This window comes from Zeus faber (genome assembly GCF_960531495.2).
Source record: "Zeus faber genome assembly, chromosome: 14".
Classification (NCBI taxonomy): domain Eukaryota; kingdom Metazoa; phylum Chordata; class Actinopteri; order Zeiformes; family Zeidae; genus Zeus; species Zeus faber.
In genome coordinates, this window is record NC_137200.1 from 26,621,164 (window position 1) to 26,637,624 (window position 16,461).

General features: G+C 46.0%; 1 protein-coding gene across 2 annotated transcripts; it reads right to left on the reverse strand.

Moving 5' to 3' along the window:
- Positions 1 to 1,357: 1,357 nt before the first annotated feature.
- Positions 1,358 to 15,015, reverse strand: dpf2 (double PHD fingers 2). Of its 2 annotated transcripts, XM_080013878.1 has the most exons (12): positions 14,963 to 15,015; positions 13,265 to 13,425; positions 10,781 to 10,888; positions 10,049 to 10,227; positions 9,692 to 9,787; positions 9,518 to 9,596; positions 7,799 to 7,840; positions 5,759 to 5,896; positions 5,298 to 5,429; positions 5,066 to 5,178; positions 4,893 to 4,974; positions 1,358 to 4,252 (listed from the first exon to the last, which is right to left on the reverse strand). In XM_080013878.1, the coding sequence occupies exons 1-12, from the start codon at positions 14,992 to 14,994 to the stop codon at positions 4,170 to 4,172; spliced, it is 1,245 nt and encodes a 414-aa protein (XP_079870004.1). In that variant the 5' UTR covers positions 14,995 to 15,015; the 3' UTR covers positions 1,358 to 4,169. The 2 variants fall into 2 exon arrangements, with proteins under 2 accessions (XP_079870004.1, XP_079870005.1); XM_080013879.1 differs by lacking the exon at positions 7,799 to 7,840.
- Between the last annotated feature and the right edge of the window lie 1,446 nt (positions 15,016 to 16,461).

The following is a 16,461-nucleotide window of genomic DNA, read 5'->3' on the forward strand; positions in this document are numbered from 1 at the left end:
GGATTAGTACGTTGAGTTCATCCCCCGTGCCACCCGAGAAGAGGAAACAACAGAACAGCGATGCCGCTTAAGCTTTTGTTTGACTGACCCTCAAGCAACCGAGTCGGGTCAAATCTTACCTGACCAGGCACAAATCTATTATTTTAACGCTTTTTTGCCAAATCCTTAAATCCGTGCCATTTTTATTTATTTTATTTTTTTCAGAGTAAATCTTTAAGAATTCAGATTTCGGTTATGAAAAGATCATGTCCTGCATCGAATGATCCCTGAAGCTGCTGCGTTTGTATCTTTATTTGTAAAAAATAAAGTTTTTGATTGCCAAGGGTTAAAAAACCCCAAAAAAACCCCAGCGTATTTTCCCCGTCGGTTTTAAGATTTGGTCGTCGCTGGATGCGAAATAGGTTGAGTACTTCCGAGGGTTAAGACGGGTGTGGACATTTAAGACTGTTGGTCAAGATTTCTTCTCTGTGTTGCCACAGCACCAATCAAACGGCCTTGATCAAGCTGCTGATGTTTTACCCAGAAAAACTGGTTTCTTTTGCTTTAAGCGCTTGTCGGCCGACCAACGTTGTGCACTAATTAAGTCTGTTTGGAGGCGTGACGGCATCAAGCCAGACGGCTCAAACTACAAATAAGCACATTCAAAGAATGTTCTTCCTTCTACGTGTTTAAGATATTGTGATATTTGATATTTTATAGTTGAAATTTGTTGCTTTAGAGAGTCTTTCATGATAGAAGATTATTGTATCTTGAGTGCAATAAAAAGAAACCTGTGCAATAAGAATCGATCTTACTTCTTTATTTCCTAAATGGATGTGTGGAAGGGACAGCAGTTTTGAACAAACCCAGTAGTGCCATCTAATGGTGCAGAGCCGATGCCTGAACTGTCTATCTGCCATTGTCTAACCACATACCAACATTGTCTCGATCAAAAAATAAATAAAAATACATTTTGTACATCAGTACATCATTTTGTCAAGGACCAGGGGTGCGAGAGGGTCGAAAACTTTCCAATAGATTTCCCTGGAGAGTCAAGCACAGGAATTTTGGAAATATTTCCATTTTATTGATAATTCCCAGGGTAAGTTTTCAGCTTTGAATATTGACCAAACCTACCAAGAACGATATCAAAGCACCGTACTTTGATAATACCTGGGGGTTAAAATTGGAATCAAAGGTCCCGTCCCCCCCCACCTCTCTCCAAATGGGCAATTTCGCTTGCGCTTCCATCATGTTTCCATTTTTCTTAACATAATTCTAAACCAACCAACAATAAACGTTAAGTATCTTATACTACTGCATGTGCTGTAAATTTATTTTTTTTATTAAAAAAAAACAAAAAAAAAAAAACACCAGCTTAGTCCTAATATTTTATTTTATTTACAGTAAACATTCCACCACAGTCCAAATGAAAGTGAAAAATCCACCCCACGACATTATAGGCGTTTTCAGACCAAACCGTTCCGGGGGGCTCTGAGATGAAGCGCTCAGTGGGGAGTTCCCCCAACAACCACCTGCAGTCAGGGTACGTTTTGTTTTTTTTCCCCTCCCCGTTTAGTCACAGCGCCGACAGGAACGACGAAGTGACGTAAGCCGGTGGTTGGTACAGCAAAGCCCATTCCGCGCGACACACAACAAGATGCAGGACGCCGTGGTCCGGGCTGTGTTTTTGTTGCGAGTCGTGGGTTTTGGTGATTTAACGGGGATGGAAAGGCGACACGCCAGTTTATTATATTATAATTTTTTTGTTGTTAAATAGAGTGGTTGCCGGTGCTACATTGGCTCACGTGTTTGACCCATCAACGTACACTTATGCCACTCAAGGTTCCTCTTGTGCCGGTCAGTACCCTTCCTGAAGTAGGAGCTAAAAAAGACCCCCAAAACGGCATCCTAAGGACTACGATCGTTCCCGGTTCCTGCAGTGCGGACACAATAGAAGAGGAGGGGTGGGCCCTTCCACTGTTCTTAGAACTATGAAAAGGTTCCTCCGGGTCCGAAAACACCTATTGTCATCGATCGATCGCGTGTCAATCCACGTGTGTTTGCATGAAAAAATGATCTTCGAAGGCCGATCTTCAGAGCCGAGACGTAAATGACGAACATGGTTCTTAATACTCGGCGCCAGTTTTGGTTCTGGTCCGAGCGTTTGGCCTCGTTCGGGCTCGTTTGAGTAGAAAACGACGTCGCTTTGAATCCAAAATATTTTCCACCTCGGTTGACGTAAATATTATCGAATATTTATGCATAAAAAAAACAAAAACAACCAAAACAGTAAACTACTCCAATAGCGACTGCTCTTTTTAAAAACTGCAAGCTTAAAACATGACGAAAATAAACCTTTAGCTTTAGTATCTGTTAGTTGGCTATTGAAATACGATTGCACAGCTAATATTACACAACTTCCCGACGCCTTCGTAAATCTACTGACGAGAAAAATCAATGAGCAATCGAGGGTGCAGACGATTACTGGGCATGCACGTGTTTGGTTGTAGTTCACAGCAGACACCTCCGTCCGTTCCTTCCCAGTTTGCTTCCATCCAGCTACAAGACGCTTTAACCCTTTAAATACTGTCGTCGTTTGAGGTAAAGTCACTGCTTCGCAGCCCACACAGAGAGAAACCCGCTGGATAGTAGAAAGCAGTGACGGAAAAATAAAGCTGCAGTTCTGTGAAATAATATTCGTTAACACAATATAAACTTTCTAAAATATCGAGAGTCAAAAATCCGTCCGCAAAATGTACAATGTAGGGAAGCACAGATTTGTGAGTATCTGGGCCGACACCAACGCTTAAAATAACAATTTGGCCGACGGCCGATGTTTCCACGGTTCCCACGAATGCGCCGTCACTTCCTGCTTGGAGCGCTGCGAAGAGCCGTGCCGGCGTCTCCTAAAATCCATCGCAGATGGCGTCCTTCTCTCGGCCGGATAAAAAATAAAAATATATTTTTTTAAAAGCTAAAATGGGTCGCCAAATATACTTTGGCGGCTGTTAATATATCCGGGCTGCCCCTGCCCAAGTAAAGTCTGTGTGTGTGGGGAACCCTGGGTAAACATCGGTGAATGTCATCTTATTTGCCGATGGCAGTAAACAAGGCCAATATCTGTCGTACAGCCCATAAATCGGCGCATCCACAGGACCAGCGTTTACCTGGCAGACAGTCCTCAACCGGAGCACTTCTATTGCTATGTCGCTGAAACAGTACAGAGTCCACACACGAGAAACCAACCAGCTGGAATCACAAGGTCACCAGGAGAGAAAACTGCTAGAACACAGTTATGGAAGTGTGTTTTCGGTTTTTTTTTTTGTTTCTTCTTTAAATCTTTATTACAATTATCTTTATAATTATTATTGATTTAATAGGGCGCTTTGATATCAGTGACCGTGTCATGGTCCAGATCTCCGCTTCTGGCCTTTGATTTCAATCCTTAAAGGTGTGTAAATGTTTAATAATGAAAGTCATAAATAAAAGTGATCCGTTCAGAGCGGTGGGGTCGCCCGGTCGTGGACTAACTTTTCTTCTCTTGCTCCTTTCTTCACAGCTCTGAACCACCTGCAGACGCGTCATTTTCATTCTAGTTGTTGTGGTTTTTTTCCGGATGTCAGCGGTGCTACAAAAGCCAACGTGTCGGGAGATTCCACCGCTGCCGGACACGGGCGGACACCCATGAACAGCCCAGGACCAAATGTCTTCCCAGCTTTCACATATTTCACACAGTTATATGCCATACAAATATATAAATATATAGATATTAAAAAAAAAAGGAAAGGTTTGACAATGAACGAGCGCTGGCATGCTACTTGAGTTGAGACAAGCTGAAATTCTTCTCTAGTGGTAGAATGGATCCGTAGCAGGGTCGAGGCAGGAGTTCAGCGGGTATGTGCAGTGAGTAATGTGTGACAAGACAAAACAAAGTCATGGTAATTTGGCTATTTCTGCTGCATACACGGGTCTAATTCGGTACAGGTTTCAAGTCGGTGTTACGGCGAGAAGGCTGAAGATAAAAGAGTCTAAAAGGGGCAGAGTAACTGTGTAACAGTCGTATACGAAGAACAACGAGGCTTTTTTGGTAGGATTCACTTCCCTTTTCACAACTCAAAAAGTGTCTAGGGCACCGCTCCCACCTCGGTCGGCTGCGGGCGGGTGCGGCGCGGCGGCGGCGGCGGCCATCACGACGTGGGGGCGTTCTGGTTCTGGTAGATGGACGCCTTGTCTTTCAAAAGGTCCAGACATAGATGGCAGCTCCAGCTTCCTGCGACACACAGGGGTCGAGACGCCGTCACCACAGCCGCTCAGGCTACAGGCACACGAGCCACGTTTGACAACCTCAGACTAAAGCATTATATGGGCGATGAATATCAGAAACGCCTCCCCCGTCTTAAAACTGAGAAGACTTTCAACGGTACGTTCCGCCATCACTTCATCCATCCATAAGAAATCCGCACAGAAGAACACCTTGGAGCGTTTCATCGAAGCATTTTTAGTAACTAAACATTTTCATAAAACAAAAATAATATAATAACGACAGCATCAATATTGTATCTAAAATGGAAAAGCCATCTCTCTGAGGCAGTGGCCTCGGTGCATTCAAAGACGGAAATATATATATATATATAAAAAGAAAACCCGAAAAAGGAGGTTGAAGTCAGCCCCCTGCCACGACGCGAGGGCACCGCTTGTGACGAGGGGAGCTCTCAGGGCGAGGAAAGGCGTGTCCTTTTGTTCTTCCGTCGTTCGGAACACTCATTTTTGGTCAAAAAGTTCCACTTCTCTCTAAACACGTCTCCGCCCTTTCATCTTTCACGACCCCATGGGAACTTGGAAGATCTCACAAGGAACACTTTGTCAAAAAGAAATTGCAAAAAAATAAAAAATAAATAAAAATAGCTTACCCTCTGGAGGTTCGGACATGGGGGGGCTGAGGCAGTACATGTGATAACCTCTGTCACAGTCGTCACAGAACAGGAGCTGATCCTGGAAAAGGGGACAACAGCGTCGGTTACACCGGAATCAGACCAGAGTACTCGGGAGACGTCGGCATCACCAGACCTCCCAGGGAACTCACATCGTTCTCCGAGGTGCCGCACATGTTGCAGCATTTGCACTCGATGCACTGCCAGCGGTAGGTCTTCACGGCGGCCATCATCACCGGGGTGAACTGCAGGCAGGAGGGATGGCCTGCGACGGAGAGAGCGGAGGGGGGAACGCAATTACTCAAATAGACTGAAGTCAAGCAGGTTTCTATTCCCCGTCTGGCCAGCGTGCGAGGTGTTGAACGGCTGGGGGGCCGCACCCACCTGAGCGCCCGCAGTCGGAGCAGGACACCAGCTCCTCAGACTGGCCCGTCTTGTGGTTGGTTTTGGAGTCTCCCAGGCAGAAATCACAATAATTGTTAGGCAGCGCCAGGCCGTCGGGGCCTTTCTTGGCAGCTGAATGGAACAGGAAGAGGCGGTTAGCGTCGGGACTGAGAAGAACCCCCCAGTCAGGTGCAGGAGAGTCGCGCTGATTGTTTCACGCAATCCTGACCGGGGAAGGCAGTTTGAGGTCATTTCAAGATGCTAAATTCTAAACACTATTAGGTGAATGGATCTATCTACATATTCAAATGAAACTGCAAATACATTAAAAAGAAAAGTGTTTACACACACACACTTTTTTTTTTTTTTATTAGTTTGCAATTTAACTTGAATATGTAATCTAACATGCAAATATTCACATGTTAACGGATATCCGAATACTGCAACGGCGCCGCCCTTACTTTTGGGTTCTTCCGGCGGGGGTGGGGCCGGCTCGCTGACCTCCATCTCCTCCTTCTCCTCCCCTTCCTCCTCCGCCAGGTGCGAGTGGGTGTAGTGGTAGCTGAGGCCGGGACGGTTCTTGTAGCGCTTCCCACAGACTGTCACCAAAACCAGGCATGAGAACGGGGCTTACGTGAGTAATCCTGTTTGGCCAACAGTCCACGTGGAGAAGGCACCGAGTGCCGAGCGATCACCCGCTCCTCGCGGACGTGTGCTGATACGAGGGGCATTTCTGGCCCAAGGACATTAGCGACACTCGGGCACAATCTCACAATGACAATTTTAGTTTCAGGTTTTACTGTCATACAAAAAAATTGCAATTACTAAATTAATTTCTAGTTATTTTCATGACGGTAGGCCATTGCTACAGAAGTTATAATAACAAAAAATATGACAAAAACAGGGTGGAGAAACTGTCATGGTCTTCCTTTACTAATGGCTAATAGTAGTGTTTTGTAAAATTTACCAATATAAAAAGGGGAGTTTCAAATGGGTCAGATTACCGATGGCATTTTTGATACGGCGAAAAATGCTCCGTCAAAATGGCCGAGTTATATTTGGATGTTAAATCGGGCGATGAGATCATTTTTGAATCCACTATTTTAGATTTTGTCACGCCAGTAGTTTGCTTGATGTGGTGGACCTGTACGCGATGAGGGACTGGATCCGCGAAGGATGTTGTGGTAACTCGCATTAATGACAGAGGGAGGAAGAACATATAATACAGTACAGTAAAAAATAATTAAACCTGGCGAAATTTAAAAGGGAGAAGCGACTACTGTTTCAGTGTTGACACCGTGGTAGCTGGAGAGGGACTTCCTCCAGCCCTGCCTCCTTATCGCGCGAGAATCAACCATTACTTCGTTAAACCGACAAGGACGTGCTTATTTTATCCAATATAAGTCTTACGCAATTACAAAACACCAGGGAAATAAGGATTTGTGTTTCTCCTTCTTTAAAGGGACACAAGATAAACAGCACTATTTCCCATCACTTAACTTCCTCAGAGACATAACTATAGTATTCATATGTATTCAGTCCAGTTTAGTATTACAGTACAGCTTAGTACATATAGATTAAAATAAGCCTATCTCCACGTCACCACACTTCCAGCTGTCTGCTTTACTTGTTGCTGTCATAATCTTTGCTCTGCACGATTTAGAACCAAGCCTGACGTCAGAGGTTGTGGTAAGCGTGGAGGGTTTTGATTTTTGAACCTCGGAGAGGACAAACATCCCGCTGTCTTTGCTCTTGCCCCGTCGCCTCAGGACGGGTGTGATGTTTGTCATGAGGCACGGCACCGGCCATGCCTCTCCCGCTCCGTCTCTCTCGCCCGTTCAACGGAGACACACAATCCTCCGCGCTCATCGTAAATGTTTCCCCAAAAGGCCAAAAGGCGCTCCCCCCCCCCCCCCCCCCCTTTTTCAAACATTACGTAAAACAATTACTCATTAAGTGAGCATTGACGCTAAACTATGGCCTGCGCAGAGAGCGAAGAGACTGCCGGTCACATGCTGAACGGGTCCAGTCACAGGTTCATGTTTTCACACTCGCACACAGCAGCGTTCCCCCAGCCACAGAAATCACCGAAAACACAAATGTACAGTAAAACTTCACTCTGTTGTAATCTCAGAGGTTCCAAGAGAATAATCTGAAACTCCCCGATTGCTTATTATTTTGTCTACAACGTGCGACTTTATAGCGTACATATATCATGAATGCATCCGGGGGGGTGGGGGGGGCAGCTTATAACATAGTGAATTAGAAAATGTAAAGTTTCTAATTCTCTGAAGATTGCTTTGTATCCCATTTTTTCCAATTCCAACAACAATATTGGAACGAATATAAGAATATTTGATAGTGAATATCGGCCGGCCCTACTGTAGACTATGCATCTAGCTAAAGCGCGCTGGGGGAATGGGGGGAGGCAATGAGCAGAACAAGCAGGGGGGACAAAGCAGGCAGGCAGGCTGAAGTAAAAGGGAATGAGAAAAGTATACCTCTTTCAGAAGGTTTTGAAATATGCTTTTGTTTGATAGCGTCTGAAAGAGAGCAGAGAGAGAAAGCAGAGGAAGAGTGTCAGGGCTCGGACGCCGACAGGGGGTCAAGCCTGTCAGTGCTGCCCCGCCGAGAGAACGCAGCTGAAAGTGAAACCGGTTCACAGAGATGGAAACGACGTTAAGCCCTGGGTACGCAGCTCGGCAATACCGAGGCGACGGAGGAGACGTTCCTCCCGTTCTTGGAAAAGCTACGAGATGTACATCGCAGTTGAAGTAACATACGACAGTAGAGTGTGATAAATCTAGCGCACTATAGAAGAAACACACGAGCCAGGATGTAGGCTTGTAAACGACTACAAGAGTCACAAATAAGCACAGAAGAAGATAAGGAAGCAGGAATAGCACAAGAAGAAGGGTCGCCGGAAACTATGAAGTGAACTACTCTTTTCACGTCCCCGTTGGTCTTTTACTTGTTTAGAGTACTGAGCTTTTGGGAATTCTAGTGCAGCGGTGGCCTACAACGGCAGGCTGCCCTATACCTGCAGGCTGCCCAGCAAATACTAGTGCAAAGTATCCCAAAATGGTACAAAAGCTTAATATTGAAACATATTTTACAAATATGATAAAAGGAAATCAAAAATAAGGTTTAATTTAAGAAAATACATTAAAAAAAAAAGTGTTTACAGTATATATTTACAATGATCAGCCACAACATTAAAACCAGTGACAGGTGAAGTGAATAAACTGGATCGTCTGGTTTCAATGGCACCTGTCAAGGGGTGGGATGTATGAGGCAGCAAGTGAACAGTCAGTTGTTGAAGTTGATGTGTTGAAGCAGCGTAAGGAGCTGAGCCACTTTGACAAGGAGCACATTGTGATGCTGGACGACTGGGTCAGAGCATCTCCAAATGACTGTTCCTGCCATGCAGTGGTTACTACCGACCAAAAGTGCTCCAAGGAAGGACGACCGGTGAACCGGCGACAGGGTCATGGACGCCCAAGGCTCATTGATGCACGTGGGGAGCAAAGGCTAGCCTGTCTGGTTCGATCCCACAGAAGAGCTCCTGTACAACAAATTACTGAATAAGTGAATGCTTCTATGATTGAAAAGTGTCAGAAAACACAGTGCATCACAGCTTGCTGCGTATGGGGCTGTGTAGCTGGAGATCGGTCAGTGTCCACGCTGACCCCTGTCCACCGGCCAAAGCACCTACAATGAGTGTCAGAACTGGACCATGGGGCAATGGAAGAAGGTGGCCCGGTCTGAGGAATCACGTTTTCTTCTACATTGTGCGGATGGGCGGGGTTAGGGTCCGAGCCGATGGAGCATCTGTGGGATGTGATGGAACAACAAGCTCGATCCATGGGGGCCCCACCTCCCAACTTCCAGGACTTAAAGGATCTGCTGCTGACGTCTTGGTGCCAGATACCACAGGACACCTTCAGAGTCTGGTGGAGTCCATGCCTCCACGGGTCACAGCTGTTTTGGCGGCACGAGGGGGAGCTGCACAGTATTAGGCAGGTGGTTTTAATGTTGTGGCTTATCGGTGTATTTTGCAATGAATTAATTTTGAATGAATCTTAATCATCAGTTGGTTGGCGGCCGCGCAGGGGTTCTAGGGCAGCAGGTTGGCCACCACTGCCCTAGTGGTTTCAGGGGGAAGTGTGACCTGGCCAGCATCAATGATACCGTACGTCACACATGCTGTGCTGACTCACTGTCACAGGCGTACGGCTTCTCGCGGTCCTCCTGCGCCGCCATGTCCAGCTTCTTCCGGCTGCTGCTCACCCCTCGACCCTGGAGTCACAGATCAGAGGATTACAGACCCGCTCAAGTGGCGCTCAGACATGTCCCCCCCCCATACGCCGCGGTTTAATGTGCATCCTCCCCACCTTTCCCTTCCCTTTGCCTCTTCGTTTAGGTTGAGTGTCTTCCTCGTAGTCTTCGTCGTCCAGGTCGTCCAGGAAGTCATCTGGTTCAAGAATTCTCTGTTTAACAGATAAGAGGAGAAAACTAGAGAATTCAAAAAAATTGACATGTACCGCTGGAAAATTCGATATTCAATTCTTGATTCGTCTGACTTGTCAAACTTTTTCTTCTAACATTTTCCAATTTTCAACGTTCTCAACCGTGTCAGACGACAGGACATCAGGGTTCTCCGCCCACAAACCCTCCATCTCGACAAAACCACCGAAACCATCCTCCCCGGGACAGTGCACGTGTTATTTGCATGATGTAAAATGGCCGACCTTCCTGACACGGGACGCAGGGTTCAGGCTCGGGGTGTAGTCGCTCAGGCTGGGCTCCTCCTCGGACCCCCGGACCTCTGCGGCGCCTCGCTTGTCCAGGGAGTCGCCCTTCAGCAGCGCCTCCAGGCTGCTGCCGTCCGATGACAGCACCGGGTCTTTCTTTAACCCCACCTCTGGTTCTGAGAAATTAAACGCCAAACAGAAATGAGACTTGTGCCACAAGAACATATACAGATGTAATAATACCACTTTGTAGCAGAGGTGTGTACCAAGATGTGACACAGGCTACACGTTAAATTTTTGACAATGCAAATTTTTATAATTTTTTTTAAACCTAATGTATTTTGCATCAATATCGAAAGGCTAGCCCAGTCTTAAATGTTATGTGATGTAATGTTTTTACAATTTTTCTTTTCTTTTTTTTAAGTTTAAGATAGACGCCACAGCTATCATGTCTAAAGTCATGAAAATTGCAATTTGCTTTGGGAACAATAATCTCACTCAACCACGCTGACAGGCACAGTCAAATTTAGATAGCATCATTTCAAATTGAGCAAATTATATATAAAATTTAGCTCATATCCATTGAAGGGTGAATTCATGTGAAAATCATATTTACTGTTTGACAACATCCCGGTCAAAAGGAGACAATGAGCATAAACAATCGGTATCAGTACTCCAGTGTCCAGTGAAGGACACTGGAGTACATTCCAATCTGAATCCCTGTGGCACCTGACTTCAGAGGAGGGAAAATGAGCCGGGGGTCCTCCGGGGGATGAGCTCTGCGCTTCTTCCTCCACCTCCGGGACGGGTAGGTGTAGAGCTGCCCCGGAGCCACACCTGCAGGTGGTCAAGACGGAGAACTTCAAACATGGCTCACCTGACCAGGATCTCTAGATCGGGGCTGCCGCGATCGTGAAGTTTTAGTTGACAAATAATTGGGATTATTAATTTAAACTTCTTTTTTTCTTCACTTTGCACCACTATCAATGTATAATACACATCCACTGATGGAGAAGGGACATTTATTGACATTGAATATTGGAGGATGAACATTTGGGTACATAGACAACTTGCCTCAACCCAACCGATGCAAATGAACGTATTTTAGAATCTTTTAAGTGCGACATACACCGATCAGCCACAACATTAAAACCACCTGCCTGATATTGTGTATGTCCCCCTTGTGCTACAAAAACAGCTCTGACCCGCCGAGGCATGAACGCCACAAGGCCTCCGAAGGGTCCTGTGGTATCTAGCACCAAGACTGCTCGCAAAGCGCTTGTCGTTGGCTCGCACACACCGGCGAGATATCAAGCTTTTTTAATATCCGGTCGTGTCGGACTCGACGCAACAAGCTACAGCCAATGACAGCAGACACAGAGTGGGGGGGGGGGGGGGGACGGGGACGGAACAATCAGAAAAACAAACAGAAAACACACATATCTATTTCACTTTTGTTCTCTCGGTTTTTATTTTTAGACCCCCTGACGCCGCTCAGTCGTGGAGTGTGAAATCACTACGACTTCAAGATTCCCCCATCCCAAGACAAAGTTTTGAAGTGTGAAGTGTACAGCGATCTCACAACTTTTAAAATCATGCAGTGTGGCCATGGCATAAGTTGCAGGGTGGGGCCCCCATGGACAGGCTGTCCCAGCACATCCCACAGATGCTCCATCGGATTGAGATCTGGGGAATTTGGAGGCCAAGTCAACACCTTGAACTCTTTGTCATGTTCCTCAAACCATTCCTGAACAAAAGTGCGGCAGAGCACATTATCCTGCTGAAAGAGGCCACTGCCATCAGGGAATACTGTTGCCATGAAGGGGTGGACTTGGTCTGCAACAATGTTCAGGTAGGTGGTACATGTCAAAGTAACATCTACATGAATGCCAGGATCCAAGGTTTCCCAGCAGAACATTGTCCAGAGCATCACACTGCCTCAGCCGGCTTGCCTTCTTCCCTTAGTGCATCCTGGTGCCATCTCTTCCCCAGGTAAACCACACACACCCACCCAGCCATCTACATAATGTAAAAGAAAACATGATTCATCAGACCAGGCCACCTTCTTCCATTGCTCCATGGTCCAGTTCTGATGCTCACATGCCCATAGTAGGTACTTTCAGGGGTGGACAGGGGTCAGCATGGACACTCTGACCAGTCTGCAGCTACACAGCCCCATACACCGCAAGCTGTGATGCACTGTGTGGTCTGACGCCTTTCAATCACAGCAGCATTCAATTTTTTAGCAATTTGTGCTACAGTAGCTCTTCTGTGGGATCGAACCAGACGGGCTAGCCTCCGCTCCCCACGTGCATCAATGAGACTTGGGCGCCCATGACTCTGTCGTAGGTTCAACGGTTGTCCTTCCTTCGACCGCTTTTGGTAGCTTAAATGCCTGGGCAGATTGACGATTTAATTGTGTTCTGAAACTGATCCCCCACTCTGAATCGATCAGAGCAGAGAGGGAGAAAGAGGGCGAGGCTCTCCGCTCTCTCCCTCTTGCCCGACCACATACTTGTTTACAATGACTCTAGTCGTAAACAACTACGTCTGTTCACACCTGGCATTAGAATTAGTCTCCGCCTTGAATGCGCCTTGAGTAACCACTGATCGGATCTCACTTCCCTGATCTATATGCAAATCGAATATATATTGTTATTATAATGTAGCAATATATAATAATCTCAAAGAGAAAGATTTATTTTGTTCCCTTACTGTCTTCCTTGTATGGAAAAACAAAAACAAAAAAACCCCAACATAACTCAAGAGAATTGGAGCGGAATTTTTCCCAATTTATACCATCTTCCGTGCCGGTTTTCCTGTGTTTTTATTTTAGATCTATTAATTTTAGTTTGCTTCCAGTGTCCCCACTGCCCTGTACCTCATCACCCATGTCTCCCAGTTGCTATGGGACTTAATTTAGTAAAATCTAGATGTTTTAACGACACCACATTTGCCGTATTACATTACGTTCTATGCACCCCCTGCCCCCCTTCTCGATAGAATCATCAATCGGCGATTGCTATTCGTATTAAAGTGTTTCTCTGGCTCAATTGTTTTACCATTTTTTATTTTTTATTTTTTTTACCCCACTTCCCGAATGCAGTGGGAAACTGGGCATGGAGAGCCACGGGATGTAGCGCATCAGAAATTCCACTTTGTAATTGATGGTATAAAGTGTGTATTTGTATGGTGGGTGGTTGGGGTCCGCACCTGGTCCCCGGTGTCTCTTCTCCATCCAGATGTAGCAGTTGCTCTGAGCGACACCCGTCTGAGAGTCCAGGAAGGGCATTCGGACGCTCCTCTCAGCACACAGCCTGGCGTTGTAGTTGTGACACTGCTCCATCGCGTCTCTGTAGTACTGTTCTCCCAACCTGAGTGGAGACCAATCTGATTAAACTACTTGTTCACAAAAAAACCTTTCCTAGTTCCAGGAAAGCTGCCTCATGTGAAGGGCGGCCAGTAGGGAAAAACGAATGCCATTTTTGGAGAGGGGGTACAAGTACCAAGTACTCACTCAGCGGAAATGACTAACACTGAATTCTGATGCAAAGACTGAACTCTCCTGTTACATTAATTTAGAGATTACTGTGTGTGCATTACTCAAGTACAGCACTATTATTTTATCACAAGCTACATATCCAAGTTGGGCAGCGTCTCCTTTGTTAATATAAAAAAAAGTGTTGTTCACATTTCCTTATGTGTCGTCATTAGCAGACATCAGTAACGTGACTGCTGGACATGTTTTGGGCTTTCTTACAGTTACCCACCCCAATTTTGAAGTGATGTGGGACACAAAACAGACTGCCCTCACTGACATACCAGGCGCATGTCTGCACCCTGTGAGTCAGTGTTTCCCAGAAAGTTCAGACTTTAGAACTGGGTCAGAGTCTCACATCTTTGTGGCAAGAAAAGGAATATACTGTCAAGACAATCTGTAATCCTTTCACAGGTTGCAGGGCACAAGTTTTACTGTTGCTGTAAACACGTTAAAGTGGGATAAGAAGGAAGCGGGACCAATAGCGGATGAACTGCTATGTGGCTATCAGAGTCACTAGATTAACACCTCAATATTAAAGTACACACCCAGAGATTTCCGTTCTACATTATACCCTGAATTACCTGTATCGATGTATCACCTCTATACACACATACCTGGAACAAGGCATATATACCTACAGCCTGAAGTGACAAACAGCTATCAAATGTTGAATTCATAATGTAATTTAAACATCAGCAACCAAGTAACCCAAATCGTGGCAATGGCCTATATAACTTAGTCGATTCATTCTAAACAAGTATTCAAATCAAATTCTATTCATAAGAGAACTCAAAAAAAATAAAATAAAATAAAACCAGTTCATCCCAAGTGATTCACAGAGGGCCGGAATAAACGAAAACGTCCAATCAAAAATAGAAAAAAGGATTCAACGTGGAAGGAACGGGGCGGGGAACGAAACAAACAAATCACAAATAGGAAACGTTCAACACACGCGTCCACCGAAGGGCAGCGATCTCCATTGCGCCAACGTAAAGCGGACTTCAAATGTCGTAAAAAAACATTTAATGTAAACTACCTAGCATGGCGGCTAGCTGTCCAGAGAGAAAGCCGCAAGTTAACGGTACAATAATTCGGATCGCACGTTTGGAATCCACGGGCGTTTTCCTCATAAAAGGGATCATTTGAAGGGAACATACGTCACCCCCCCCGAGCTGCTGCCACACTTCCATTGCGGGGCGCGGACGGAGACGCCAACCCACCGCTAGCGCTTTTGCTAACGCCACCGCAACTTAGTGGCGAGGCGAGCTGCGCTAGCCGGAGCGACACGCCGCGTTCCTTCGCCGGCCGCCTCGGGCGCGACGCGGGGCGGCGCGCTGTGCGAGGCGGGGAGGAAAAGGTGGAATACTCACAGTTTGACAACATTCTCAACAACCGCTGCCATCTTGCCCGTAACCCTGCGAAAGCTGCGAAAGTCGCCGACGGGTGTCGAGGAGGAGGAGGAGGAGGAGGAGGAGGGTGTCGGGGACGCAAAGCGGCCAGCAGCGCCCCCTCTCGCCAGACCGCGGCGCTGCAGTGGGCTTGAACCAGCGCTTTAATGCTGCGTTCCGCCGAACCACCGGATTCGGGAAATTCGTGCTTCCGTACTTCGGTGGTTCGCACTTCCGCGCCGAACGCGCGGCGTGGCTTTTTCCCGTTCGCGGTGGGAAACATAAAAAACAAAAAAAACAAGACCGTGGACGCCCACCGTAAACGTGTGTGTGTTCGGCGGGCGCTTTATTTTTTTTTTTTTTTTTTTTTTTTTTTTGGGGGGGGGGGCAACATGGCACCAGAACGTCCACGGGGCGGTTCGGATCCGCTTCGCGTTCTCAAAATAACAACCCGCGCAACTGGAACCCCACTCGCCGTTAGTGGCGGGTGTCGCAACGCCGTGGTGATGTCAGAGCTGTTATCTCGGTAGACTCGGTTCCGAGTGCCCTCCCCACCTCCACGGAAACGAATGGCCGTTCCTTTTCGCTTTTCCAGGCGGGCGGCCGGGGTTTGTTTTTTTTCTTCCGAGTTTCGTGTTCAGTGGAACGCAGCAGCTGTCCCCGCTGCCGGACACGCTTTTTCTAATCCTCTTAATTTAATTGTTTAACGCGAGGTTTGTGGACGCGGACTTTCTTTTTGTACCGATTACACAATTGTATTACCCCTATAGGTACTGTCCAGTATTGTACTCTATTTTATTTAAATAATTATGTAAAATGTGACTGATTTGAAGCCGGGTCTTCGGTCTGGGTCCACGAACTTGGCACATTAACCCTTGACGTGCCGGACGCCTCCACGTGGATCCACTTTCTTCTCAAGTTTTGAGTTTTATCAATTAAAACCAAAAAAAACCCCCAATAAACAAATGATTGTATTTTATCCTACGTCACGGCTTTCCTTGACGTAGGATTCCGGACACTGTCGGGGCCGTCGACGGGTCCGCATCAAAAAAAAAAAGATATATAAATATATATTGAATGTTTTAATTGTATATTATTCCACCATGTATATTGAGACAAACACCTGAAACAGCAAACTAATATGTTGTGTACATATTTACTATTTTTAATTATTATTATTATTATTTTTTGCACCGGTTTCACCTCCGGACATCACGCAAAGATGATAAGAGGCGGCACAGTGACAAAATCACATTGGAGTTATTTTTGAATAAACCATGTTTTATTATTCCTAATATTAGATGTAGATACACAAGTCAACAAACATTATTTTCGATCTGTAATGAAAATGCTCCACAGCACACTGACATCGTGTGGAAAGGTCCGGTATTACAGACACATACCTGAAATGGACAGCAGTTATACTTGTTGCAATAAGCTGCATTAGTAACAGTAGTAGTAGTAATAACAGTAGTAATAAT

What these genes read in the sequence shown, in the direction of transcription:
- dpf2 (XM_080013878.1), bottom strand. Translation starts at nt 14,994, where the DNA reads ATGGCAGCGGTTGTTGAGAATGTTGTCAAACT. An exon ending in GTTGAGAATGTTGTCAAACT is followed by an intron (nt 13,426 to 14,962) that starts GTGAGTATTCCA and finishes GTCTCCACTCAG; the next exon opens with GTTGGGAGAACAGTACTACA. An exon ending in CATGTCCGAACCTCCAGAGG is followed by an intron (nt 4,253 to 4,892) that starts GTAAGCTATTTT and finishes TGTGTGTCGCAG; the next exon opens with GAAGCTGGAGCTGCCATCTA.